The 27,537-nt window shown below is 41.3% G+C and overlaps 3 protein-coding genes across 3 annotated transcripts; 1 reads left to right on the forward strand and 2 right to left on the reverse strand.

Moving 5' to 3' along the window:
- Positions 1-7,385: 7,385 nt before the first annotated feature.
- Positions 7,386-12,869, reverse strand: prss16 (serine protease 16). Its single transcript, XM_027280166.1, has 10 exons — positions 12,790-12,869; positions 12,032-12,207; positions 11,184-11,283; positions 10,374-10,503; positions 9,714-9,837; positions 8,969-9,046; positions 8,550-8,597; positions 8,337-8,456; positions 7,895-8,059; positions 7,386-7,648 (listed from the first exon to the last, which is right to left on the reverse strand). The coding sequence occupies exons 1-10, from the start codon at positions 12,857-12,859 to the stop codon at positions 7,460-7,462; spliced, it is 1,200 nt and encodes a 399-aa protein (XP_027135967.1). The 5' UTR covers positions 12,860-12,869; the 3' UTR covers positions 7,386-7,459.
- Positions 12,870-14,837: 1,968 nt separating this feature from the next.
- lpar5b (lysophosphatidic acid receptor 5b) lies at positions 14,838-16,424 on the forward strand. The gene has a single exon (XM_027280168.1). The coding sequence runs from the start codon at positions 14,838-14,840 to the stop codon at positions 15,651-15,653; it is 816 nt and encodes a 271-aa protein (XP_027135969.1). The 3' UTR covers positions 15,654-16,424.
- Positions 16,425-20,789: 4,365 nt separating this feature from the next.
- itm2ca (integral membrane protein 2Ca) lies at positions 20,790-26,313 on the reverse strand. Its single transcript, XM_010731407.3, has 6 exons — positions 26,025-26,313; positions 24,418-24,561; positions 24,049-24,237; positions 22,760-22,870; positions 22,046-22,196; positions 20,790-21,855 (listed from the first exon to the last, which is right to left on the reverse strand). Exons 1-6 carry the CDS (start codon positions 26,115-26,117, stop codon positions 21,764-21,766), a joined length of 780 nt encoding a protein of 259 aa, XP_010729709.1. The 5' UTR covers positions 26,118-26,313; the 3' UTR covers positions 20,790-21,763.
- Positions 26,314-27,537: the final 1,224 nt, after the last annotated feature.

Genomic DNA, 27,537 nt, shown 5'->3' on the forward strand with positions numbered 1-27,537 from the left:
GTGTTCTAACTAAATCAAATATCAGTTAAAATGAGATAAAGAGTTAAACATTTTAATAATCTCACTCCTCAGGGAGTGTTGTCCTTTCAGAAATACTCTGAAACAAATGATTATTTAAATCTAAATGTTCTATTTGTAGTCCTGGAGAGCCCCAGGCCATGTTTAACATCTCAAAAACAATAAAATCATAGTTTTATCAGAGTGAAACTTCATTTTTATCATTTCAGAACTGGAACTTTTCAGAGTGAAACTTCATTTTTATCATTTCAGAACTGGAACTTTGACTTGTGTAAAATACCTTTTACACAGTACTACCCTCTCAAATCCCAAATGTGAACAGTTTGTTCACCCTTCTGTGTGTTTCTTTACATGTGAATATCTTTTTATTAGACGCAAGTAATATGTATGTGTTTATGCATAGCTCATAAAACAAGAAATTGAATCCATTTCCCTTTTTAACAATAACCTTCACGCTCCTTTCTGTCTGTCACAATCAACAAATGTGACAAAAGCCAAATTCGTATCAAAGGCAAGGGCTATCACTTCAATACGTTTATATATACTGAGTTACAAGTTAAATATTTAAAGGAAAACCTATTATTTTTGCACGAATCACTAAATATTAAGGGCCAATGTTTCATCGCTCCAGAATAAAATACACTTCTTTTTGGTGCCATTAGAATATTTTTGGACGTTTTCTTTGATGAATTCTTAACAGAGAAATTGTAAAATTTTATTTATTTTTATTCTTTGCTGATGTGTGATGGCTTATTAAAACACATCTCCTTGTCTTTGAGTTCTAACTTCCAGGTTAATCCAGTTTATGTGATTTCCTCCTGTTGTGGAGCTCAGCCCGTTTTCCTGCAGCACACAGTTAAATATCAGTCAGGCAGGTTCACTGAGGGACCATTCTGCATGTCAAGGCTGCTGCAGTTATTTGTCACTCCCTGTCAAGACTCAAGTACTCGCTCCTCTGCACCCTGCAAGGCCTGTTGGGCGCGTGCGCTCTAACTATAGCATGCAAGTGTTGTGTGTGTGTTTGTGACAGTGGACACAGCAGTAGGTGTGTGTTTGTGCGTGCGTGTCCATGGCTTTGTGTGGGTCTTTACTTGTTGGCTGCAGGAGGGTCAGTGTCAAGGTGTTCCTCTTCTGAGTTGGGCCTCACTGCAGGCAATGCCCTAGGCTAGAAAACAGGAAACAAAAAGCAGAGAGGGGAAATTGTGTGTGTGTGTGTAACAGTGGATGTTTATCTGCATGATTGCATGTATCTTCCTGTATGAAATGCGAATGGAGTTGATCACTTTAATCACATAAACTTCTGCAAGATGGCAGACTTTACAAACTGCTCTTGTCCTCTGTAGTTTTTGCCCAGCATGATGCTGTTTATGATTTCTGCAAACAGAAATATGATGTTGCCAGCTGTTCGAATGGTAATGCATCACCTGCAAGGTGAAAAACAGCAACCTCTACAAACTGCTGCTGCCGCTGCCCTCATCTCACCAAGTCTAGTTTACCAGAGAGAGAGAGAGAGCGATGGAGGGAGGTAGAAGGCCACCCAGCCTTGTTGACTTCAGTGACTCCGCCATTAAGAAAATATGGCTGCCGTGACCTCTGGCAACCGCGCACACAACCACCCAAAACATCAGAGAGCCATGACCCTCCACCGCCTGCATGAGAGAAAGGGAGCGAAGTGATGGAGGGAAATAAAGTGAGAGAGAGAGGATGAGGGAAAGAAACAGAAAGGGCTAAAACTGAGGGGTAGCCGTGGGGGTGTAGAGTGCATTTTTATGAGCTTGTGCCTCTCCAGTTTCTGGGTCGTCTGGCCGCATAGACATAAATTTTCGCCCACCCCAACCCCTCCCTCCCTCGCTGCCTCCCTCCCTCCCTCCCTCCACCTCTCTTGCTTTCTTCTGGCACACTTGCCAAGCAAATCCCCCCTTATCTGCTCTTGCAGCCTGTTTGCAAACTTTCCTTCCCAGTTTCTCTCGTTCTCCCCCACCCGGATCATTCCTCTTCCTTTATTTTCCCTGCTGTTTCTACCTGTTTGGGCATGGTCTCCCACTTTAGTTCTCCACCATCTCTCCATCCTTCTCCTGCCCTCCACTCTCCATCTCTTTTTGTTTATAGTGAGCAAACACTGCCATTCTTCCTTCTGTTATTTTCTTCCTCTGCTTCTCCATTCCTCCTCCTCCTCTTCCTCCTGCCTGGTCCCCCCACACCACCACCAACACCACCACCACCACCTCCCTTATAGATGGAGATTAACTGGGGAGCGCAGCGCCATCCGTCCTCCTGACTGTTTGTTGTTAAGGAGATGGATGGAGGCTCCCTCTGCCAGCCCCACGCAGCCGCAATTACACCAGCCGCCATGATGGATGAAGGGGAGGGAAAGGGGGGATGGAGAGAGGGAGACACAGAGAGGGGCATCTATCACGCCCCTTAATCTACCTGTCACTGCAAGGGCTTGAATGGAGGGGGGGTGTTGTGGGGGGAGGAGGAGAGTCGGCTTCACTCTGACTGTTGGTCAAAGGTTTATTTCTTTTCCTTACTCTGAATTTGTTTCTTCATTTTTTTTGGAGAGTTAGATCTGCAGGGACTGGACTCATTAAATGTCCTGATCACTCCAATTGATTTCCCAGAACTTATTGGATTCTGTTGAACCTGTGTGTAATGTGACCCGCTTGCCCCTCAGCTAAAGGTTTAGAGGAGCTACTGAAAACAACTTGCCATAGCAAATGAATGGCACATGAAATAACACATTTTTTTTACTTTAAATAGCCCAAAACCAACAAAAAGAAATAGGCTTTTTTATTTTTTATGCTTTATTTTGTTGACACAGATGTCTTCTTGTGCACACAGGAGACAGCAACTGACCCAATATCAACCTGTGCAGGTGAGGACATGAAAACAAACACTCTGCAAGTTCTCCTTCTAGCGCAGACAGGATGGAAATCTACCTGAAACATGATGCACCATTAATAACATGTCGAATAAAACACTAAAGTAAGTAGTAATAAGACAGTTTAGCATGCAACAGGAGTGGAAAAAGCAGTAAAGTGCACATATGTGTAGAGATACAAACAGCAGTGAGGGGTGTGTATGAGATATGTGAACAGTGTTAACATAGTGAAATGAATTCACAGCTATAACACAGCATGTGCAGCACTTATAGACATTATATACAGAATAAACAGCTGGGGATGAGTATGATGTGTAGGGCAGATACTGTATATACAATATGGACGGTCGTGTAAATATGTGTTGGTGTGTGAGGGCAAGAATAGTGCAGGTAAGTGTGTGTGTGTGTGTGCACTTGTGTGATTGTGGAAGTGGCAGTATAGTGTCAGTGAAGCGAAGGGCAAGTCTGGAGGAGGGAGGTCTGTGGTGAAAAAAGTTCAGTCTATAGAGGAAGGTGTGGGAGTCTAGGGTGGAGGGGTAAAGAAAAGTTCATTGAGAAGGAGGGAGGGATCCTTTTGCAAATTATATTCTCAGAATTAATATGAGCATGCACACGGCCCCTCCCTCCTGAAAACACGTTCAACAGGTGACGAGATGCAGCTTCTGTTGTCTTTTCGCAGAAATGCACGCTTTTGTATATACACACACTGCACAAACATGCAAACAACACACACACACACCAGGTTTTTTTTTTATCACATCTGCAGTCACTCCCTTGGCACCCCGCCCACACACACTCTGCAGCATCCTCAGCTCATCATACCTGTTGAAGGCAACAAAGCGGTGACCTATCATCTAGTAAATCTGCATGCATTACCTGTAATGCCTCTCCGTTTTTTCTCCACAATGCTGCAGAAATATTATGAAAAGTAATCTGAGGTCTCCTACCCTCTACCCCTCCTCCTCCACCTCCTCCTCCCATCCCCATCTCCCTATCCCTCCACCTCCTCATCTGTCCAGGGGGAGTGAGAGATGGGATGGAGGGATTAATACTCTTCCGCCCAAGCCAACCCTGAGAATGATAGATGGACAGATGCAGGAAGGGAGAGCGGAGGAGGGAAGAGGGAGAGATTAAAGGAGAGAAGTCTGAGGGTTCATAAATCCAAAGTGGGAGACCTGGTCCGCATCACACACTAATAAGATCTGCAAGAAATCCATGATGAGAGAGAGAAAGAGAGAGAGAGAGAGACGGAGAGAGGAGGAGAGATGGGAGCGGTGTAATAGCATTAGATGTAATCTAATCATGGCAATAAGATGTGAATGGATGAGTGTGAGCATGGTGATTATGCAGAAGAGGGATGGTAGTGCGTTGATGAAGCTTTGGGGCGTGAGGACAGGTTATTGGACAACAGATCAACAATGTTGGGGTCGACACTGGCGAGTTTTCTGCTGCAAAACACATCAAACGGTGTGTTCGTTAGAGTTTCTGCCTCATTCTGTCACTCTAGCCGCCACGAAAACAAAACCAAAGCACAGTGGGTGCTGAACGGCTTCAGCATGCATCAGTTTGATATAAATGTGAATCAGGAGCCAAATGTGTCGATTGAAAGTGTGTATCGGCCGAGAAACACACACTCATTAATGCATGTGTGTGTATCTTTATGTTAAGAATCAACTGTAAGTGCGTAAAGTGCAGTTTGTGCAGCTGTGACCTGACTCGGATCAGATAGAGTGCTCCCTCACCTCCCTCCTCCCCACCTCATCAACCCTCCCCACCCCATCCCACCCACCCCGCCCATTCACCCTTCCCCCCCCCACCCCACCCTGGCAATCCACACGGGCCACATTTTTCATGGCCCAGCTGTCGGAGAGCCGTGATTGGTTGGCTGTGCAGACAGATAGCCGATAGGCTCTGATTAATAGTTGAGGCCCAAGAACTTCCTCATTGATCAACAGGACAGGCTGGAGGAGGAGGAGGAGGAGGAGGAGGAGGGATGGAGGAGAGAGAAAAAGCATGCCCTGTCGCTCTGCAAGTGCTGGCTGATAACCCTGATAGTGGCTCTTTTGGAGTGTGTGTGTGTGTGTGTGTGTGTGTGTGTGTGTTTATTTGTGAGTGTGCTTGTTTGTTCGTAATAGCAAAGAGATGAAGGGATGCAGTGAAAAAGTGCTTCAGCTTTACTCACTTTCTTTCCATCTTTAAAGCTTTGTCTCTGTGCTGAGGCTCGTGATAGCATCTGAGAGTTTCCATGAATAAGAAAGCTGTGTGTGTTATCAAACAAAACACACACACACACACACACACACACACACATGCAGGCTATTTGGCTGGCAGCAAGTGTGTGAGAGGCCTTTATGCATGCAATTGAATGTGTGTGTATGAGCTGAAACAAATCCACATTTGATATCTGTATCAGCTCTACACGAGGTACATTTCTACTCTTTTATATTTGTTGGATTCAAATGTGTTTCGATGTGTTTTATGCAACGTTTATTTGCTCCTCAGGTACATTTGCAGAGTGTGTGTGTGTGTTACAGTATCTAGGTGTGTGTGTGTGTGTGTGTGTGTGTGTGTGTGTGTGTGTTTGTGTGGGTGTCCCCTCCTGCTGCTCTGTCCAGCCCCTAGTTGATTGATGATCTCCACTCCCACGGGGTCAGCAGGGTCATGACCTCCCACTTTTGACCCCCTACCGAGAGGTCACACACACACACACACACACACACACACACACACACACACACACACACACACACACACACACAGAAACAGATGGCCTTGGGACAACTGGGGCTTCCTCACCTTCCTCCTCACACAAACACTCTCCATCTCCTCATGATTTCTCTCACTGTTACAAACACAACAACACATCCACAGACACACCTTGACACACCGTGACATCACACTAACTCATGAACAAATGCCCAACAATGCTAAAAATAAATCTGTGCTAAGTGTTCACGACAAAGCTGCCTTTTATTAACATTAACAGATATACACCAGTGTGGCTACTACACTGAGTTTGGATCCTGTGTTTTACGGACAATTGCTTTGACACACATGTAGCAATATCGCCCTCTAGTGCTACTATAAATTTATGGCAAGCGATGAATATTGTAAAAAACATAACATTTTATTTCACAGGCCACACACACAAAAGTTAATATGTATGAAACAGACATTAAATCATTGTTGTTCTAAGCATACACACTAAAATTCTCCATAAATACTGAACTTTTAAAACAAAGACAAAACATCTATAAGAAATCTGTAAGAAACGTAAGAAATCCTGGAGCAGTGCAGCCAGACGCACCAGTTTATTAACTGCTTATTATCAGTGATCAGTGATAAGAGCTGATCAGTCATAATGCGATCTGATCAGACTGCTCTTTTCTCCAACTTCTCCTTGGCAGCCGACTTCAGCCAGCTGGCCACGTGTTTCTCAATCTCCTGAGAGGTGGAAAACCAAACATCATTACATTACATTTTATGCTAGGTAATTTGTATCAGTCTAAATAAGTAGTTAGCATATGTCCTAGAAAACAGTGCCACCTTCTGACATGTGGTTTTTAAGACTTATGTTGATGTTGTTAGACTGAAGAAACTTCTTCCTGATATTTTCTACCTTTTAGACTAAATAATGGAGAATACAAAGTACTGGGGGCCTGGAAAAACATTTGAAGATTCATGAGTGACCTTATTTTTAAAAAAAAGTGTTTACTTACTGGAGATTTTTTCAAACTCTCAGCCACATTTTATGGCCTTCATCGGCAGTTACAGCTCAGTTGCAGAAATGAAAAGTAAATACATTTACTTAAGTAACCAACTGAATACTCTCACACGTCGCAGTCGAGTACATTTACATTGTGGTATTGCTGCTTACTTAACCAAAGAATCCGAACACTTCTTCCACCAGTGCTCAATTGGACTAAAGAGATGTTAGCTAGAGAACATTTCCAGTAAATGGACATTATTTCTCTGTCTATATCTTCAGTCAAATAAATGAGGACTTTGTTGTGCAGATTTCACAGTAATATTACATTCAGGCCTACATACCTCTTTGGCTGTCTTGAGTGAGCGGCGGTCTGTCGCTCTTCTACTTGCCATATCGGCGCAGTGCGCAGTGTCCTCAATGAAAATGATCTGGTCATCTTCTCCTCCCTCAGTCCTGTCCCGCACCACCGAGAGCTCCTTCCATGGGTCAATTCCACCTGTTGCAATAATATTGATTTTATTGACTTTTTAAAGAAGTCAATAAAATCCCTCACCTCTCTGTTCCCTTACTCCTTAGGTTCATTCATTTGCTGTGGTTTTGCTCATAAACTGACCATTGACATAAAGGACCCTGTGAGTGTATGGATTGTCTCCTCCATAGTAATTGTTAGTGAAGGCAATGCGTCCAGGCAGGGAATGCTGGGAAATACCAAACAGCATGGGACAGACTTCAGTCTCAACCTGCAGGGTCACCATCCCGGAGAATGGACAAGTGGCATCCTCGCAAGTCTGGTCTACACACAAACAAACACACACAAAGAAATGGTATCAGGACATAAAACGAATGAATGACTATATGTGTGTTGCTGTGCATTTGTGTGTGTGTCTGTGTGTTGTACAGAAGCCAAACTCTGTGCAGGTCTGGTAGGTCCACTGTCTCTCTACTCTCCTGCCTGGATGGAGGGACGTATCCATCAGATCCTTCATTGTTTTCTCATGGGAGATGTCAAGACATGGTTCCTCACTGGTAGAATGGTAGATCTGCAGAGTGCACAAACATTCACACATAGAAAACACCTGCCCTTTGGGTCCTTTACTGCATAATTCTGCTGGCATCAGAAATCCCAAATGGTTGCACCTTCTCATATTCATTCTAGGGGAACTACAAGCCTCTCTTATGAGGTACAGAAATGGCTCAACAGTGACATCTTGTGGTTATATTATGTATGAAAGCTGAAAACAGGAGGTCGTCTTTGAACTATGTGAGTGTGTTTTTGTTTTTCATACCTGTGCAAGTTTAACCAGGCGGCTGTAAGCCTCCAACTCCCCCTCATATGCCTCGTTTTTATTGGTCATAACACCACAGACCTCATTAATAGACAAGAGCACCCCTTCTTCATTGTACTGCACTGTTCCCATGAAGATGTCGGCCAAGTTTTGCAACAGCTCGATCTGAAGTAGAGATATTTTATAGTAAAGAAAGAGTTATTTTCCACTCAGAGCCATGTATTCTGTTTCATCTGATAGGGCTATGGGCTGGGCTCCAGTGATCTGAGTACAGTTTTGCTTTGTCCATCTAAAGAATAGTGTAATAGTGCTGTTCAAATTTCTGTTTAGTGGTAGAATTTATTACACCGGCATGAAAAAGTATCTAAAATCCTTAAAAAAACATGGAAAACGTCCAAACAAGATACCACAGAAGGGACGTTTTTCCCACTGAAGCTGTCACCTGATCATCACGGTCCTTGGGGATCTGACAGCAGCCAAAGTCCACGGCCACCTGGCTGGCATTACCACCCATCAGTGCTGCTTCCACAGCAGCAAAGGCTTCCCGCACACCAGACAGACACTACAGGAAGGAGGATGAGTGTGAATACAACACACGTGACAGACAGGAATTTAATGCCTTGTAATATGATGCAGAGACAGGCTGCCTTCACACCTTTTCTGAGCCACCAACTGCTTCGTTCACAAGACTCGTGCCAACAGTCTGAAACAGAGGAAATCGCAGATGTGAGAGTGAGAATATGGCTGTTTAATGAAGGCATGCAATCACTAGACTAATTAGTGATAATTAGCAATTCAGCATGTGTAATATGCAGGCCCGTAGGTGCAGTTAAATACACTAAGGTTGTGTCTCTTGCGAGACTTTTGTGAGTTTCTAGACTCATAAAATGTGACTGATTTAATGGGGTTTAATGTAAGTCTCTGTTTTTTTTAACCTGGTCATACATTTTTTGGGTGCAAGGTTGGAGTTGCACTGGGGGGGCATTTGGATTCATGACCTCAGTATTTAAAAAAAATCCTGGCTACGGCCCTGGGAATATGTTATTATTGTGACCATGGATTGTGCCAGTTTACATTGCTGTAGGCAGAGAAGTCCAACCTCGCCTTGACAGGGGCAGAGGACGCCACAGCTCCATACACCAGATGGGGAAACTGCAGTCAGAAGAGGAACAGAGACAGACAAGTGATAAAATTCAAAAAAAGAATTAATATACAGGCTGTTGCATTTATGTCTAATGTTTTGTTTGTTTTATGACCTGTGTGGCATAAAATAAAAAACACATCTAGTGCCCTTCACAAACAAGGAGAGTTCTTGGCTCATTTTTAAAGGTTTATCTCATGTGCTGTTTAAAACTAATAAATCACAGCCAGACAGCCTATCGTGTGTTAAACTCTTCTTCTTTTGCACTGCAGACCTGGAAGTATCGAAGTGGTAGACATGATAGGTGGTTGTAAATTCACTAAATGATGGGGAAGGAGCTTCAGTGCGACCTTTTTTTTTTAAAACAAATCTCCTAAATCTCCTTTAGGGTACAAACAACAACCTTTATGACAAGAGAGAAAATATTGTTGTTGCACAGTTCTGCAGAAATACTCACAATATGGATGTGGATGTTCCCAACAAGCCTGATTCCTATCAGCAGATTTTAATACAAAGCTTCTGGTTTGACAGGTTTTTGTAAATTAACAAAGATACTTCTTTATACATGTTCTCACAGTCATGGTGTCTGGCATGAATTTGTGCAGTTTTACAAATCAATTTTAAAGAATTATTATTCAAAATGTAAAGTGACAGTCATATCCGGGTCCAGTCTTGCACCTTTCCTCTGAACCAGGCAGACAAAGCTCCAGAGTACGAGCCTCCGAAGCTGAGCCAGGTGTTCCTGTGGCTCAGGTTGAAGCTTTGGCTAATGTATTGGTGGAATACAGCCAGGTCAACAAGCCTGGGGGGAAAAGAAAAAGACAACAAACTATGTTTAACCCTTTCAAGCAAAGTTAGGAAAATTCAGTCTTTCACTTGACACACATTAAAGATACCAGATCTTAATGGGGAGGTAGACAATGAGAGACATTCACATATCTGACAGGCTGACACCTGTCCTGGTTTTTGCCTTGAAATTCCTTATTTTGATCGCCTTTTACTTTTAAACTTTTGAATTAACCTGGATTTCCTGGACAGAAATCGTAAGTTTAAGTGTCAGTATGTCATCTGATTGGCCGAGACAAGTGTTGTAAAGTAGTGAAGATTTCCATGGGCAGAGCAAGACACACACACACACACACACACACACACACACACACACACAGAAAGCAGGGGAGGGAAAAGTGAATGAACTAAATAAAAAGAGACACATACATATGCAATGAGGGAGAGGAGGGAGGTGAAAGAATCACAATGACAACAGTACGTTTACACACACACACACACACACACACACACGCACACACACAAACACACTGGTAGGAAGCCAACACTAACGCCTGCTGGCTGCTCAGGTCTGCCAGGTTCTCCGTTTTCAAGCCGTCAGGGTTGATGCTGTCACCATAGAAACGATGCTCCAGAGCCAATAGCAGAGCCCCATGCTCTTCAGCCATGTCAACATGGTGACCTGAGAAAACATGGTCAAAGCTGATAAGATTGAGTGTCTAGCAAGGTCTAATAATTTTTTTTAACAAGACATATTGGACTGGAGTGTGAGAGGATTTAACATTTTAAAGAAGGTAAAATGTGTGATGATGCACAACACTATCAACCCTGTACAGGTTTGTGAAAGTCATTTTTTTCCTCATCAGGACAGCGAGAATAAATTAATTGTTGCAAATAGTTTTCATATATATTCTGACTGTAGATGAAGTGTCATATAGCATGACGTTATTTCTGAGGATTTGATTTCCTCTGTCATAAACCTTGCACTACATACAGAAGTTTTGCAGCATGACTCACTCTTCCCAGCAGAAAAACTGAGATAAAAGCCAATAATGAAACACAAAAAATGGCCTGATGAAAACCAGAAATAGATGTGAGGATGCGGATAGTGTGAGATTTGATATTTGGCACTGGCAGAGCACAGTGTAGCACAGGAAAGGTAAACTAAAGGTGAAAAATATGCTTGCAAACAAGTGTCATCTTACTGACACACAATACGATGCTTCACTCACTGCTTCCACTTTCCTTTCCAAATCTGTGAAAGTATGTCAGACGCTTTATTTGCTCATTCAGGCATTTTATCTGCTGTTTGAAAGTGTCTGAAGACAGGTCAGGACATGTGCTGCATGCATTCTACTGTACCGGCCAGGACATCAAAGTCAAAGATGGGCCCTTCTCCTCCGATGAAGAGGAACACTGGCCCATCAGGACTCTGCCAGAATGCCTCGTTTACAAAGAACCTCTGGAAGAAAGAAAGACAGACAGAAAAGAGAGAGGAAAAAAACAGAAAGAATGAAATGTTTTATTCAGGTCCAACCAAACCGACAGCACATTCATAGTCTTAGTGTAAGTAAATCCCTTATTTAATGCTGCAATGGACACATTTGCACATTGGCAGCCTCAAATGGCAGCAACAGTTAAATGAAGCTCAACATTTCAATACATGCCTCGTCTAGTTGGTGCCTGGAGGTGTTGGGGAGATGGAGTTTCCTCAGTTTAGTTTTTGTTTTTTGAGTTTTGCTCGAGCAGCAGAGTTCAGTGGAACGGGAGAGATTTTGCTGCAGCTCCAGTTTCTGATTCAAAATAACATTAGCATCTTCTTTGATGCTTTGAATAAAATATTGCCTTTGAGAAGATTATCCGGTTATAAAAACTTGAATTAACACTTTTTTTTTAATATCACGGTGAGTTTTAGAAAGTAGAATAAATCACATCAACACAAAGGGCTTTTAGAGATGTAAATGTGGAGAGATGGTGGTGTGATGGACAGCGACCTAGTGGTGCCCTGGGAGCAGTTAAGGGTTTAGTACCATGGTCAATGCCTTCAGCAGTGCCCAGGAGGTGAGCTGGCACTTCTCCAGCTACCAGTCTACACTCCATACTGGACTTGAACCAGCCACTCTCTGGTTCCCAAGTGAAGTCCCTGTAAACTGAGCTACCACGTGTTTTGCGATGCCAGATTTGTAAAGCATAGTTCGGTGTTTCTTTACCTGAGGGAAGGTGTTCACGTCTTGTCGGTTGAAGTGGTCCAGCTGCTGGTGAATCCTGCCCTCCTTCACGTGTTGGAGAGGCTGACGATCACTGGCTGCACGTGTCAGAAGAAGCTGTTTGGCTTTCTGCAGCTGGAGGTTACGCACACGCTCCTTGATCTTCTTCAGAATCCGCCCTGGCATAAAAATTAAAAAAAGAAAAGAAAAGAAAAGAAACCAAGTAGCAGGGAGAACAGATAATGACAATCATGCACAGTCATTTTCTGAGTAATTGCTCTGGGTGTTTTTAGTTCTGTGTGATGTGAGGCCACTACAGGAGCCCTACTGACCTGCTGGCCTCCATGCAGTACCAGAGCTGAAAAGATTCAGCCTGCTCATAAAATCCTCTTATGTGGCTCTTTATTTATTTAAAAAAAAAACACCTGAACAAATCTGTTTCAAGGGATTTATGTTCATGTCACTGTGTGATGGCTGACAAAAATACTGAACTCCACCTACAAAATCTGTGATCTATTTCAGGATCTCAGGGAATTGACTGTCACCACCAGCATCTGGTTTGCTTTTTCTTCCAGCTAAAATTTGACAACTGCAAGCATAAATAAACTCTCCGTACAACAATGAGCAACAAAGATATGACTTGATCACCGCGGATTTGTCATATTTATAATAGAAGTATGATTTCATAGCAGTGAGTCGCTTGAATTTTCTATAAAATTGCAAAGTTATCAGTGGATAAAATCAAACATTCAGCAACTCACCTGCATCAGTGAAGTTCAAGAGGAGTAGAAGGATGAAACAGCGGGCTGGTGAGAAAAACATGTTTACCATCAAATCAGGATATTTTAAGTTAAACTGAATTCATATCTTCACTGTGCAGCAGCCAGGAGGATCTCCAACACTCATCATCTCTATATATAGTCCCAGGAAGGGTGCTGCAGTGACGAGGTGACCCATGAAATGACCTGTGTGTATGATTATGATCTGCATTTATCATGAGAACACAGTGAGACTGTGTGTGTGTGTGTGTGTGTGTGTGTGTGTGTGTGTGTGTGTGTGTGCCATATTTAAACTGCTCAGCTGCAAAATAGAGCGTCAGCTCAGTGATGTAATGAGATCTCTTTGCCTTGTAATGGCTTTTTTTTAAGTGGTTGACTTACTGGAGCAGTTTTTGACTTTTTCCTCTTTTACCGTGCTGCGTCAGTGTGCAGAAGCACTGAGAGAAACTCTACGGTACGGTTTTATTTCAGCTTTCATTTAGTTTTTTGTTTTTTTGTTTTGTTACAATGTGGCATTAAGGAGTGACCAGACTTAACCAAAACTTGGCTGGAGTTACAGAAGAACTGTCTCAAGGTGGCTTAAGGTTTTGGAGACAACAACAGCTTGATCGAGGAGAATGGAGGATTAACCAATACACTTGTTGTGACATGATGTTGCCTCGATTCTTAAGAAGCTATCCTCCCTGCAGTGACACAACTCTATGTCCCAAAATAGTCATTAGTCTACCTATCTGCTGTGTCAAGGGACTGACCTTGGTTACCATTCTAATGATCCCAAACTATCAAAGATTTAACACTATCCCTACTGTGACCCTGTGACCCCATATGTGATAGAATCAAAAATTTCCATCACAAGAAGGCGGAGGAGGAGGAGGAGGAGGAGGAGGATTTACATAGAACAAATGAAGTAAACATTAATTTTCAAGTATGATATATGTGGGGAATAACCTTCATGCATTATCGTCATTAAGAGAACCATTAAGATCACTTGGAAAAAGTTTCATGGTTATCTTAAGTTCACATCAAATATCATCTTGTGGTTTTCCTCCTATGAGGTGGTAACGGAAACTGTCACATCCTGACACATTAGGTGGTTGGCTACAGTCATCTCCTTGCCCCTGCTTCAAGTTGATTTAAGTGTAGTGTAAATCAGTAGTCAGGTAAATATAGCAACATTACAAACAAATTTTATTGTACAAAAATGATGCAGCATACATAGTTTAAAGGTTTTGGGGGCTGAAAATTTAAGTTAATGCAGCATCAGTTTTTAATAACTCATGAAAATCATTAGTAGCGATGAGAAAAGTAAAGAAAAGAACCCCTGCATGTCCCATCATAAATTCAATCCAGCTTTTTGTACAGAAACAGATAGAGACATTTTCACATACAATCGGGTATGCATATGAGTCTGTCTCTATTCCGTCCAACTCATGCTGGTGGTCAGACTTTAAACCATTACAGATGATGCTACAACTACTTTATGCCCAAAATAGTCAAAGGAAATGCATTTACCCATGTTAGTGTTCACCTTCAACACATTCTAGTCTGGAGACACTGTTGTCTCTTCATGCTAATGGAACATCATCACATCACTAAATCTTTACACATTAACAGCTGTAAATTTGCATCATAGTAAAATTATATGCATGAAAGCACAACACAGATTCAACAGGATTTAATGTACAATTCACTGATTAACTGTAAATGTCACTGATCTCTACAACTTTAAATATAAATATATGTTTTATTTGGGTTTTTTACATTTACATTTTAAAGATGCACAAATTTAAAAGTCAACTAGTAAATTCCCTAACATCACAGTGACCACAGTTGCGGTTGTGCTGATTCTTGTGACATCTGCTTCCTGTTATATAAACAGTCTGATATTTTAATAGAAGGCAAAGGAAGGAACTAAGAAGTCTTGTGCAGGACAGCACTACTCAGTAGAGCACACAGAAGATTGTTTGTCTCATCAGGTAGAGATGAACAACACAACGACAGTCGATGAATCGATGCATGTCGATGAATCGATGCATGTCTATGCTGCGGTCTATGGCTGTATTTTGGCACTGGGTCTTCCTCTCAATGCTGTATCATTGTGGATATTTTTACGCTTCCACAGCCTCAAATCCACGAATGCTGTCTTCATGGTCAACCTGGTGATCTCAGACCTGCTGCTCGTCATCTCCTTGCCCATGAGGATCTACTTTTATGCCACAGGCACCTGGCCACTCAACGATATAGGGTGCGTTTCGATCACAATGTTCTTTCGCAACAACATCCGCTCCAGCTCCATCTTCATCACCTTTATCTGCGTTGACCGGCTGCTCGCTGTGGTTTATCCTCTAAGGTCACGCCATCTTCGAACCCCTTCCAACGCCTGGAAAGCTGCTGCGCTCGTTTGGCTGTTGGTGGTGGTGGTGAACATCCCAGAGAGCGTTGGATTATTTAAATATTTAAACAATATCAGTGAACCTATCTGTTTTGAACTTATTCAAAGCGATGAACCCACAAAATTAGTTTATTTTCAGCCTGTGTTAGTATTCATCATGTTGGCAGTCAATGTAGTGTGCACCACTATGGTGTCTTGGACTCTACACGGACATCTCAAGGACTCTGCAAAGGTCAACAACAAGGTGAATGTCTTGCTGATTTTTGTCATGAACTTGGTGATGTTTGCCATATGTTTCTTGCCTGTGTCAGCTTCTTTACTTACATATAGTAAAACTGCCACTATGCCCTCAACATGTCTTGCTACTGCGAACTGCTGTCTGGATCCACTGTTGTATTACTTCTCTCTGGATGCCTTCTGGAAGAAAAAAGAGGGACCAGATCTTGAACTGTAAGACATATTATTTTCATCAGATATGGCATCAAATATCGTTGGTGTATATGTTGGTTTTTGATTTATTTTTTTTTTAATCAAAAACCAACAAAGATTGTTTCTTTCAGAAAATGTTTATAAAACTTGTAGATGAAGTGAGAGATGGAAAAAAGCTAGGCCTGTTAATGTACAGACACCATAATTCATATTTAGAGGGTTAGGTTTAGGTGTAGGGTTACTGTTGGACCCTTAAAGAAATGTTTATAAAACTTCTCTCATTTTACTGTAAGGGGGACTTGCTTCACATGATCTGGAATTGTCCTTGTCTGGAAGCCTATTGGAAATACACCATTAGTATAGCTTCAGAAACTACAAAAATCAAGATTCCCCTGACCCCAGGATATGGATTTTGGGAGATATACATATATATATAGAGTATATTTTGCAGAATTGGAAATCAGAGCCTCCTCCATCGCAGAGATAATGATTAAATGAAGTAACATCCTATAGCACACCTGAAAAAAAAAACTTATTCAGTATGAGGAGGAATCCAGAGAAATCTGAAAAGATACAGGGCTCTTTTCTGGCCTTAGTAGTATGTGAGTATAAAACCTACTGCCCTTTACCATTCTGTCTACCAAACCTCATACAGCACTTGAATGTATCCTATCTTGCTTGTCAGATGTAACCAAGGGTTTCATGCACCAGGGTTGAGGGTGGGGGTAGTAAGGGGTACTAATTTTGTGAATGTTTGTTCCTTCATCTCTCCTTTTTTGTAAATGTACATATGAAAAGTGGCTTCATTAAAAATATCTTTAAAAAGAAACACTGCTCTCATTTGACCTTTTCTCATTGTACCTTTTGATTGTTTTACATAATAACACTGAATCTCATCTTATGTTCTTATTTTCTGTATTTTATCAATCCTTTTGACGTGACTCAGCAGCTCCTGAGCCTCGCCAGATGGAAGGGCATCAGTATAAGCCTACAGCAGACTGTAAGGATCTGGATGACCTAATCTGCAGATTTGAAATGATCCAAAAGTAATAACTGCAAATAGAACTAGCCGGTGGGGATTGGCAGTAGACTATACTAGAGATCATCTCTGACTGGCTTCATGTGAACATCATATTGCATGTTTTACAGTGTGTCAAGTGAGGCCCCTGATGGGAAATCTGGTATCTGTTAACCACGCACAAGATCTAAACGTTCGCATTTCCTGTGGTGTAGCAAACGTGTATCTGTGTGTGTTGCAAGACCTTAACCCTTTATCGGGCGAGGAACCATATATGGTCACTTCCACAGGCTTTTAAAGTGGTCCCCCACGTCTCTCAACGAAGGAGCAGAATCACATGACTTTGACTCCACTGACTCCAGCCAATTAGCAAATGCCACACTATGTCACAGACAGCATTGCTATGGCCTTTAATGGATCCTACTCTAACCCTAACCCTAATCCTAATATTTTTTGCACTGTATCACGTGCGTGATGTTTTGAAATAAGTTCCGTAAGACATATGTCTGATTGTTAATTTGGAAATAAATGTTCCACATATTTTGGGGAATTTTTTTACTCTAGGTGGGCAAGTGACCATATCTGGAAACTTCTCTAACGTTGATTTGCAGCATAAAACTGAAACATTTTAAAAAGTCAAAAAAAGAAAAAATGTCTTCTTATATCCATGAATGACACTTCAGGGTTGAGATTTTAAGTATTTCAAAGGGTTAATGAAAATTATGACATCAGAAAACAAGTTCAAAAAGTTAAGCCAGCAAGGGAGGACATGCAAGCATGAGGTCCAGAGGCAGGCATACCTCAAAAGTTGCTTTTATTTTCCGTTAAACTTTTGAAAACCATGATACTAAAAGTCTAAAAAATAATGAATTTATTGTAGTGGCACATGGCACAGTATAACTTAAGAGGTCTTAAGGATATTACACCGCTGTCTGAGCAAACAGCCAGAATGGCGACCAGTTCTCCTAAAGGTGGAAGCCCTACTCTTGATGCAGTGATAGTAGCCGTTCAGGAAAGCAAGGAAGAGATATTGAGACAGATAGATGCTAAAACAACTTCCATCCACTCCTCACTTTCTAAAATTGAAACGGCGATGTCAACACTAGCTGAGCAAGTCGAAGAAATGGAGGGACGCATATCAGCAAATGAGGCAGTGGCGGCTGGCCAATAGAGGGCGGTAGGGCGCCGCCCTCCCTGAGCCACAAAAATAAAATGAAAACATAAAAAAATTATCATAATGATATTAAATCATTCATATTTTCAACATTTGTGTGTTTAAATAATGGAATACATCCATTAATATGTGCAAAATATGATGCAACATGCTGTCCCTACGTAACCGTACTCCCCAAGACCCAACCCTCACTACGGTAAAAAGTTAACAGCCTTTCCAACATGTTATGCTTTGTTGATATGTCAATTGTTTACAAGTTCTGTTTTACATGTAAAGCTTGTGATTGTTATTTTTGTAGAAGAATGTCTACATTTTTTTATATTGGCATTAAATAATTGCTAAAGTTTAGTCAACATGTGAGAACTCGTCGGACACAGAGTCTCCTGTTGTTGCTTCATGTGTGAAACAACTAATTTACTCTGGAAAAACGTGTAAAAACGTCATCCAGCGTCGCTCTCTCTCCTCCGCACCGTGAGTTATCATGGTTACGGGAACGACCTGACACTTTGTAATGATGATAATGAAGTTTGCGGTTAGTATGACGGTATAAAGTCACTGAATACTGAAAAGTTCTGTACCTGGTTGATTGCTGGAGTAAAACTTGAAACAAGCTTAAAACAAAAAGTTTGATTTCATAGATTGAAAATTATATTGTAAAGACAAAACAGAAAAGTGTGAATAGAACAGCTGGTCACAAGCATCCTCATGTAAAACAAGTATACTTGATGTCTTCATTAGAGAACATGGTTATGTGTGGAGTGGTACTGAACTCTTCGGCATGGTGTAATTTCTTTAGCAGATATCAAGTAGCGTAACTCAAATTATGTAGATCAGGGATGTCCGAAGTATGGCTCGGGGGTCAATCACGGCCCGCAGTCAGATTCAATGCGGCCTGAACCTTCCTTTTTAGAAGATATTATTTATGGCCTGCTAGGATTGTCAGATACTGTATGGCTGAAAGATTTGGCTTTTATCATAACTGCTGGTGTTACCTGTAGATGTGACAGAAAATATTACTTTATGAATGACTTTGTTAGACAAGACAAGAGCAAGAGTGATACGGTTAAAACTTAAATGTTAACAAACTTTACATTACTTATAATAAGTCATGTTTAAAATGAACATGAGGTTCAGATTTGTATCAACTTCATGCAAGTTTAACGTGTTCCATACAATTTATTCTTTGTTATCTGACTCCAGATGTGAAAGAAAGGAAGAACTAGTTTTTAGATTTGTTCATGCCTGATTGGCTTAGATTTGGTTACATTGTCATTAAAAAAAAAGAAGATAATTGTGTCAATTAAAATAAAATTGTTACAAAACATTTGTATGTAACTTTTATTAGTAATTCTTTAAATTTTTAAATGTTAGGCCCTCGGGCATCTTCACATTGTCAAATCTGGCCCTCTTTAAAAATAGTTTGGACACCGCTGATGTAGATGGATCGGTCTACAGTGTTCAGTTGACTGACAACTAGGAGAGCAGCCATTATTATCACATTTCTGTGCTGCTAGTGTGCCCAGTACACCACTCCAGCCGAGTCCTACCACCAGTCAAACTTCCAATGCAGCCATCGCATCTTCTCTGAAAGTCGCTTTGGATAAAAGCGTCAGCTAAATGACTAAATGTAAATGTAAATAACTAAGGGATTGACAGTAACAGTGTGTGTGACCTCCCATTTATTGATCCTGTTTTTACTATATGACTAGAGGCAAGTGACGTTGAGGTTCTAAAAAATATTTAGAAGGTATTAAATTTAACCTCAGGATTCCTGCATAAACCCTGTTATTATTTCACAGAGCACTGGTATCCTGCAGTTTGTGTTAAATTGTATCGGGATGGGATGGTTTCTGAAACTGACTGAATATTATATAATATGTTGTACTTAAGTCAAAAATCTGTATGTTGTTTGTAATTAGGTAAAAAGACATTTATTTCACACAAGCAGAAAGAAGTAAGTCGTTTGAGATTGATTGCTTTATTTATCGCCGAAGGGAAATTAGGTAAAATCATCTGAAGCTTTCAACTACATCTCAAGATAGAGGTTCTCAGTTGTCATGCCAACAGGGAATCCAGCACATCCCTTCATTAAATGCCCGTAATTGCAATAACTCAATTTCAAACAATTTTCAAACTAAAGAGACTCTCATTTAAGACGTGAAGTCATATGCTGTTGAAAGCTCCAGAAAAAAATCAATGATTTAATCTTGTATTCATACTATATTTTTATGTTCTGTCAAGAGCAAAATATTGTCGTTTAGCTTAGTTGGTAGAACAGCCACCCCATGTACAAAGGTTCAGTCCTGGTCACGGCAGCCCAGGGTTCAAATCTGACCTGTGGCTCTTTCCTGCATGTCAATCCCCATCTCTCTCTCTCCCCATATTCCTGTCATGTCTCTATCAAAAATAAAGCTTGAAAAGGCCCAAAAAAAAGAAAAAAAGAGCAAAATATCCATCACGTCAAGCATGTGACTTAAAACTGGATTTAAAAAATAAAGAAAATAAACAATGAACTAGTGTTTCATTACAAATTAACTGATTGATGCAGAACATGAGGAACCGGTGTCTGCCACTGTTAAAAATGTCCAGTTGTTGGCAACATGCATGTGCGTCCATCCATTTTCTGTTACCACTTATCCCTATCAGGGTCGCAGGGAGCTGGAGCCTATCCCAGCTGGCACTGGGCAAAAGGTGCAGTACACCGTGGACAAGTCACCAGTGTATGTGCAACCATAAAAATATTTCTCATGTACACATTTATAAGCATATTCTCATAATAATAACAATAGCAACCACACATCTACTAAGATGTGAAATGAAATAATAAATAACTAAATACATGGGATAATACAAAGAATCTAAATTATATCAGCATGTTTTGTTAAGAAATATTCATGTTTATTGTGTTTAAAACATCCTGGGTGCAGCAGGTAATTTTTGCTAAAAATAAAGTATCAACAGATACCTGGTTATTTTTACTACTTTATTCACAGACAGATTTCATCGGCGGACAAAATATACAGATCAAAGTCGGTTTTGTTTAACTAACATACTATGCTCCCTTTCAGTAGTATTGACTTTAGTCCAGTCTCTGACTCTGGACTAAGGCTTTAAACGTTGTTTTACAAAACAATGCTGCTTTTCTCTTATAGATGACACATGCAAGGGGAAACGAGGACTTCATTTTAAAAAGGTTTCACAAAGGCATCAATGAAGAAAAAAACTATGGCAATAAAAAAGAAAAGCTCAAGACGAATGACAGCATCGAAATAAATATGGTCACCGGTTTCAATTATGATGGAATATTATACAAAAAAGTGATCAGCAGTATAATGCTCAATGCAACCTTGTTTTAAATTCTACAGTGAGACGATGAGGAGAGAGGGCAGCGAGGAAGCAACAGGCAAGCAAGAGGTTAAAGATGCAAGCAACTAGTTATCAGCAGTTACATGTTTACATTACAAAGAATATGAGAAATAAGGTAATTATTGAAATCTATGAATGTTTGTTCAGGAAAGTGAAGCTTCATGCTTTGCACAGATGACTGTTAGTAGAACTAAGAGACCCAAAGTATCCTCCAGGGTAGGAGGGGAAAAAAAACCATACAGTCATCTTGACAACGCATGGAGACAGTCATCTCCCCCAACGACATTAACCATTTTACAAATCCCCAGAGGAAGAGGAGAGGTCCTGAAATTATAATTCATTATTGGCTAAAGGATTTTGCTACAAAGAATATCCCATGATAGAATAGCTTAGTATTGCATCACACATCGGAAACAGGAATTAAAAACCACCTTCTACAAAGGACATAAAACCAAAAAAATTACAAGTAAAGTGCAACTCAGACGTTATCAGATCCACAGGAGGATGCTACACTGGCTGGGGCGGTGACTGGAGACGTGCCTTTGGGTGGGTGGGATGACACGAATGACTGTCGTGTTTACGCTTCATCGCAGATAACCGTGTCCACCACGAATGTATTCTCAAAGTGACGGATGTGGTGGCAGTCCTTTGCATCACGCTTGTTGATGCCTGGGAGAGAAACAGTGTGTGACATGGAGAGAAAATCACTTATCTGACTTTGTTTGCTCAACATAATAAAGCTACAAAAAACAAAAAAAAAAAACAACAAAAAAAAACACACAGACTGTACAAACACCTATCAGCTAGCTAATGAGCTTTTTTAATATTCACATTCATTCCTCCGCTAATCCCGACTTACGTCTGTGGGTGACACGACGGTTCAGACGGTACGTGTCCTTTCCGTTGCACAGGCGGTAGATGAAGGGTCCCAGCTGACGCATGTTGTGCACTTTTCCAGTCACCACCATCTCTTCATGGATGATGTAGGTCTGAGGCAAGTATGTTCCCTTCTGCAAGAGACAATAACAAATGAGCTCATGGGGGGTTGTTTTCCAACAGAAGCACTAAATAGCAGAATAGTAAAAAAAAAAAAGGCTACAACGGGCATCTGCACACACAATAACGTTACAGCGCTGACCTTTGAGGGAGGGTACAAAATGGAGGAATAGATCATAACTTACTAGCCATGTTGCTCCATCCACTTTTATTTAACCCTCCTCTGTCCGAGGTACAAACTGCTCCAGAAAAGATTTAGCTTTTGGGCAGTTATGTAACAGCTGCTAATGAAGGCCTTCTTCTCCTAACATAGTAGCTCTTAGCTCCCCAGCTACTGCCTCTTCTGCAAATACACTTTGACTGTACCATGTTCTGCTGTACCCAGGATTTAACTCTGAATACCAGAGCTTAGCATTTGTTTTTGTGTTAACTGTACATTGGTCCAAGTCAAACGTGAACATCTAAAAACAGTTTATAACATTTGGGAACAGTGAAGTAAAGCCATTGATTTTGAAGAATTCAACAGAAATCGGTTCTCATGAAGACATTAAGTCGCTTAAGATGACAGCTGTGTTACCTTCACGTTAATAAGAAGCTCCCAGAGGTTGCGTGGAGGCATCACGATGGTGGTGTTGAGCTCAATGACGTAGCACTTGTCCAGGGCAATGTCATGGTACGCAGTCAGTCCCTGGGAAATAAAACAGTTAATTAAAATATCAGCTGTTAAGAGCAGTGGTCAGTGGTTTTTGTTGGTAAAATTTGAATCATTTCAATGATATCAGCTGTCCACCACCTTAATATACCCATAATTGATTGCCATGAAGATTTTGTACATGCATGACATTCATAGTCCACAGAGGATGAATCCTACTGACGTTGGTGATTTGCTGTAATTTGATGCAAAGCCAACATCAAATCAAATCTGTTTTGGTTTGTGACTAAATACCTGAAATGCAAATGACATTCCTGACATCGTTCTACCTAGCTAGATATGTTAGCAGGCAAACACGTTAAACATCACCATTGCAAGCATGTTAGCATGCTAATGTTAGCATTCAGCTTGAAGCATTGTTGTGCTTAAGCCTAAAAGAGCCGTTAGCATGAGTCGTGTCTGGACGATAACTCAAAAATCTCAGCAAGGTAGTGCTCAACTCTGCAATGACAGATATAGTTCAAGTGCAAACAGTCATATGAGGATAAAACTACGACTAAATTTGAGTCTGGTTTGAGTCTGACCAGGATTCATGACCCATGTGATCTTTTGTCTTTTTTAGTTTTAGACTGACTTATTTTGGTTTTGTTGTATTGTAATTATTATTTTGAGTTTTCAGTAGCAGTTTGGTTAGGTTTAGACAACATAACTACTTTGTTAGGGTTAGGGAAGATCATTTGTTGGGTCAAAATAATTATAGACCTTTATAGTGTCTTTCAGCTCACTGTTTTGATTTTGAAGGCCCACGGCTTGTTTTGGTTCACTCATTGCGTTTTTCTGTGGTTTTCAGAGAAAACCCACTGCACACTACCTGTTTGGTTACAAACAGCAGACTAGCTACTGTTAACAACTAGCTGGCTAGCATTTCAGCAGGTTACATGACAAAGACACTGCTCTGTGCTTATACCAGCTTTGTAAACAGGACGAAATAGCTACTTAATAACCAGTTATTCTTACCTAATTACCTTAATCTCCACTATAACCATTATTAAACTATTTAAACACACAGGACACGAAGAACTGGCTGTAGAATGTGGTCTTGTTTTTTTCTTTTCATATTAATTTCCTTTATCAGTAATTACTTTGAAATTAAAAACACACCGCTATGAGCTTTAACTGTGTTCTCTTTGTCAAATGTGTGTGCTAGTCCTCACTCTGTGGAAGTCGTGGATTATATCAGCGGGGTCGCTGCCTCCAAAGTGAGGCACGGGCACAGTGATCTTCTCGTAGTTGTCAGCCAAGTAGATGCCGACATTTTCCTCCAGCTCCTGACGCCCACGCAGCGGGGCATACACAGAGTCTTCATAGAGCACCCTGCAGTGGAACAGGTTCTCCTCCGGGATCTGCACACATGCACACACGAATCAGCACGTCTTGATCAACACACCAGCTGGAACACTTGGAAACAAGCCTGTAACAACAATAGTCCTTTCTATACAGGAGCGACTTGATTAAAGGAAAGGACATGATTGTATTTATGAATAGAGTACTGAGACACGTGTGTGTGTTTAATCACGTCTTACATGAGGTATGAAGTAGTAGCGGTAGACATAAATGGAGGCCAGGACCAGACCGGCCATGAACACAACCAGGCCAAACGTCAGGCAGCAAAGGCCATTGAGGGGAGACTTTTTGGGCCTCAGTGGCAGGACCAGCTCCTCCTCCTCCTGGAAAACACACACACACACACACACACACACACACACACACACACACACACAAAACACATATTAATACTGCAAATGGTGACAGAAATGCATTTCCAGGCAGCTTCAATCCAACTTTCAGCTTACTCATCATCCCCATTCACTTAAACGGCACTGCAGCCTTTTCACGTAGGAATTAGTAGCACAGAAGCTCGTTCCAGAGAAAGAGATGACTGAGCGCTCGGTATTGAAAACTTGAGACTGAGACGGTGAGTAATCATCACACACGCCTCCAGTCTAGCAGCCCATCTGCCTGTGCCACGCGCCCAACTGGCGTTGGCAGGGTGGCACTACACACTGATAGTAGGCGCTCACTGTGAGCTTCCATTTACAAAAAAATCATGACTGTAACTGTAGTGCAGAGTGGTTTTGGAAGGTAACAATGATGTTTTGAAAAAGAGGCTCAGTAAAAAGGGACAAAAACGATTACTATTCTTTGCTGTAGCTCTGAAAAAAAGAGGCATGTGACGATTGTAGAAAACTTGAAAGAAAAAATGAGGACAAACGTCATCATGGAGATGAAAAGGGCACGGAAAGCTGCCGAGCAGCGCCTTTGATTCTCATGTTACGACATTCATTTCACTTCAGTGTGCTGTTCTTTGTGGAAGTGTTTGGAAACGGAGGGTGCATAAGGACAAGGCGACAACTGTGTATGTGCGAACGCACACACACACACTTCTGTGAGACTTTGTGTTCTCCCATCCCACTGAGAGGCTCTTTCACACCGACTGAGAGCGTGACACACCAGGAGGCCTTGTCTGTCTCCTTGTTCAATACATTTGGGTGAACAGATTTCACTGGATTTCACTTTATACTCCTCGTCTGATGTCCTTTCTGTATTCCATTACGGTATTCGTCGTGTTCTGGGTTCATATATGTGCCTTTGATGTGGCTTGAGGAGATGCTGGGATGCTGCTAACGGCAAAGTTAAGAAGCCCTGTGTGCTCTGCCTCCTTAAAAAGCTGTGAAAATTTATTTTGCTTGCACTGCAAGCCACAGTAACCCATCTGCCATTTTGTCAGCCAAAGCTCATGCAGTTCTTGCATTTTACCCCCCTGTGTTCTAAGATGAGTTCTTATAATCTGCATGGAAAGAAAACAAAAATCAGATCCAAAGCCTTCACATTGTTAAAATGCTTTTTGCGCCTGATCCTCTATGCAAACAGCATGCATTTGCACATTTCTGAATAACTTGCACCAGCAGCTATGAGCGCACTGGCGCAGAGGAGAGGAGCGCAGCAATGACATGTTTTGTTTGCAACCAAATGGCGATAGATGCTGTCAAAAATGCCCCTGCTGCTTCGTGGCTGTGCAGGTGCAGGCTGCCCTGCAGAGAGGAGGGAGAGGCTGGGCACGGCCTCACGTTAAATAAGTATCAAATTAACAGTGATGATGAAGAGGAGGAACAACAGGAAGCATACGCACCATCGGATGAGGGATGAGAATTTCGGTTTTGTCGCCATCATTCTCCTTCTCCACTTTCTGTCCCACGACAGACTGGAAACTGATCTTCACCATGGCTCGGTGTCACTGTCCTCCTGTCTGTCTGTCTGTCTGTCTGTCTGTCTGTGTGTGTGCAGGTGTCTTCACTCTTCCTCTGTGTTTAACGAGAGCTGTCCACCTTTCTCAGACTAAATCCCCTCACCTCGTCGACGGCCCGTCCTCTTCTCACCGCTGGGCTGCTTCTCTGTCTGTTTTTGTCTTTATCTACCGGAAGTGTGCTGCTTTTTTTTTTAAATCTGCCCTTAAAGGACCAGTCCACCGCTTTGTGCTCATAACGTCATGAATGACTTTAATAGCACCTAAATAGCTAATTAAAAAACCACGTATTCTCACCTAATTAACTTCATCTCGCTCCACTATAAGCACGAGTAACTATTTAAACACAGCTCGTCGTTGTCTGATGGAATTAAAGGTCTATCCCATCCCGATACAAACTGCAGGATACCAGTGCTCTGTGAAATAATAACAGGGTTTATGCAGGAATCCTGAGGTTAAATTAAATACCATTTAATACCTTCTAAATATTTTTTAAAACCTCAACGTCACTTGCCTCTAGTCATATAGCAAAAACAGGATCAATAAATGGGAGGTCACACACACTGTTACTGTCAATCCCTTAGTTATTTACATTTACATTTAGTCATTTAGCTGACGCTTTTATCCAAAGCGACTTTCAGAGAAGATGCGATGGCTGCATTGGAAGTTTGACTGGTGGTAGGACTCGGCTGGAGTGGTGTACTGGGCACACTAGCAGCACAGAAATGTGATAATAATGGCTGCTCTCCTAGTTGTCAGTCAACTGAACACTGTAGACCGATCCATCTACATCAGCGGTGTCCAAACTATTTTTAAAGAGGGCCAGATTTGACAATGTGAAGATGCCCGAGGGCCTAACATTTAAAATTTTAAAGAATTACCAATAAAAGTTACATACAAATGTTTTGTAACAATTTTATTTCAATTGTCACAATTATTATTATTATTATTAAATGACAATGTAACCTAATCTAAGCCAATCAGGCGTGAACAAATCTAAAAACTAGTTCTTCTTTTCTTTCACACCTGGAGTCAGATAACAAAAAATAAATTGTATGGAACACGTTAAACTTGCATGAAGTTGATACAAATCTGAACCTCATGTTCATTTTAAACATTATTGCCAGCTGCCACCGGGTCTTGTGTGTGTCAAATGACATGAACCTGAAAAAAAATTAAACCCCTTAATGCGTCTTCCCCTCAGCTTTTATGAACCTCTATAGTGTCTTTCAGCTTATTGTTTTGATTTTAAAGGGCCCACAGCTTGTTTTGGTTCACTCTCAGCACTCTCATTATGTGTTTTCCTGCTGTTTTCAGAGGAAAACCCACAGCAGACTAGTTACGGCTAGCGACTATATATCATATATAATATTTACATTAGGGGTTAGTAAAAAAAATA

Source organism: Larimichthys crocea, chromosome VII (assembly GCF_000972845.2).
Source record: "Larimichthys crocea isolate SSNF chromosome VII, L_crocea_2.0, whole genome shotgun sequence".
In the NCBI taxonomy this organism is placed as follows: domain Eukaryota; kingdom Metazoa; phylum Chordata; class Actinopteri; family Sciaenidae; genus Larimichthys; species Larimichthys crocea.

Coding starts and splice junctions, on each gene's coding strand:
- prss16 (XM_027280166.1), bottom strand. CDS start 12,859: ATGGTAAACATGTTTTTCTCACCAGCCCGCTGTTTCATCCTTCTACTC. Junction 11,284..12,031: donor ACGTGAACACCTTCCCTCAG/GTAAAGAAACAC, acceptor TCTTTCTTCCAG/AGGTTCTTTGTAAACGAGGC. Junction 9,047..9,713: donor CTGCCTGGTTCAGAGGAAAG/GTGCAAGACTGG, acceptor TTCTGACTGCAG/TTTCCCCATCTGGTGTATGG.
- lpar5b (XM_027280168.1), top strand. CDS start 14,838: ATGCATGTCTATGCTGCGGTCTATGGCTGTATTTTGGCACTGGGTCTT.
- itm2ca (XM_010731407.3), bottom strand. CDS start 26,117: ATGGTGAAGATCAGTTTCCAGTCTGTCGTGGGACAGAAAGTGGAGAAG. Junction 24,562..26,024: donor TTCTCATCCCTCATCCGATG/GTGCGTATGCTT, acceptor TGTGTTTTCCAG/GAGGAGGAGGAGCTGGTCCT. Junction 22,871..24,048: donor TAATCCACGACTTCCACAGA/GTGAGGACTAGC, acceptor TTTATTTCCCAG/GGACTGACTGCGTACCATGA.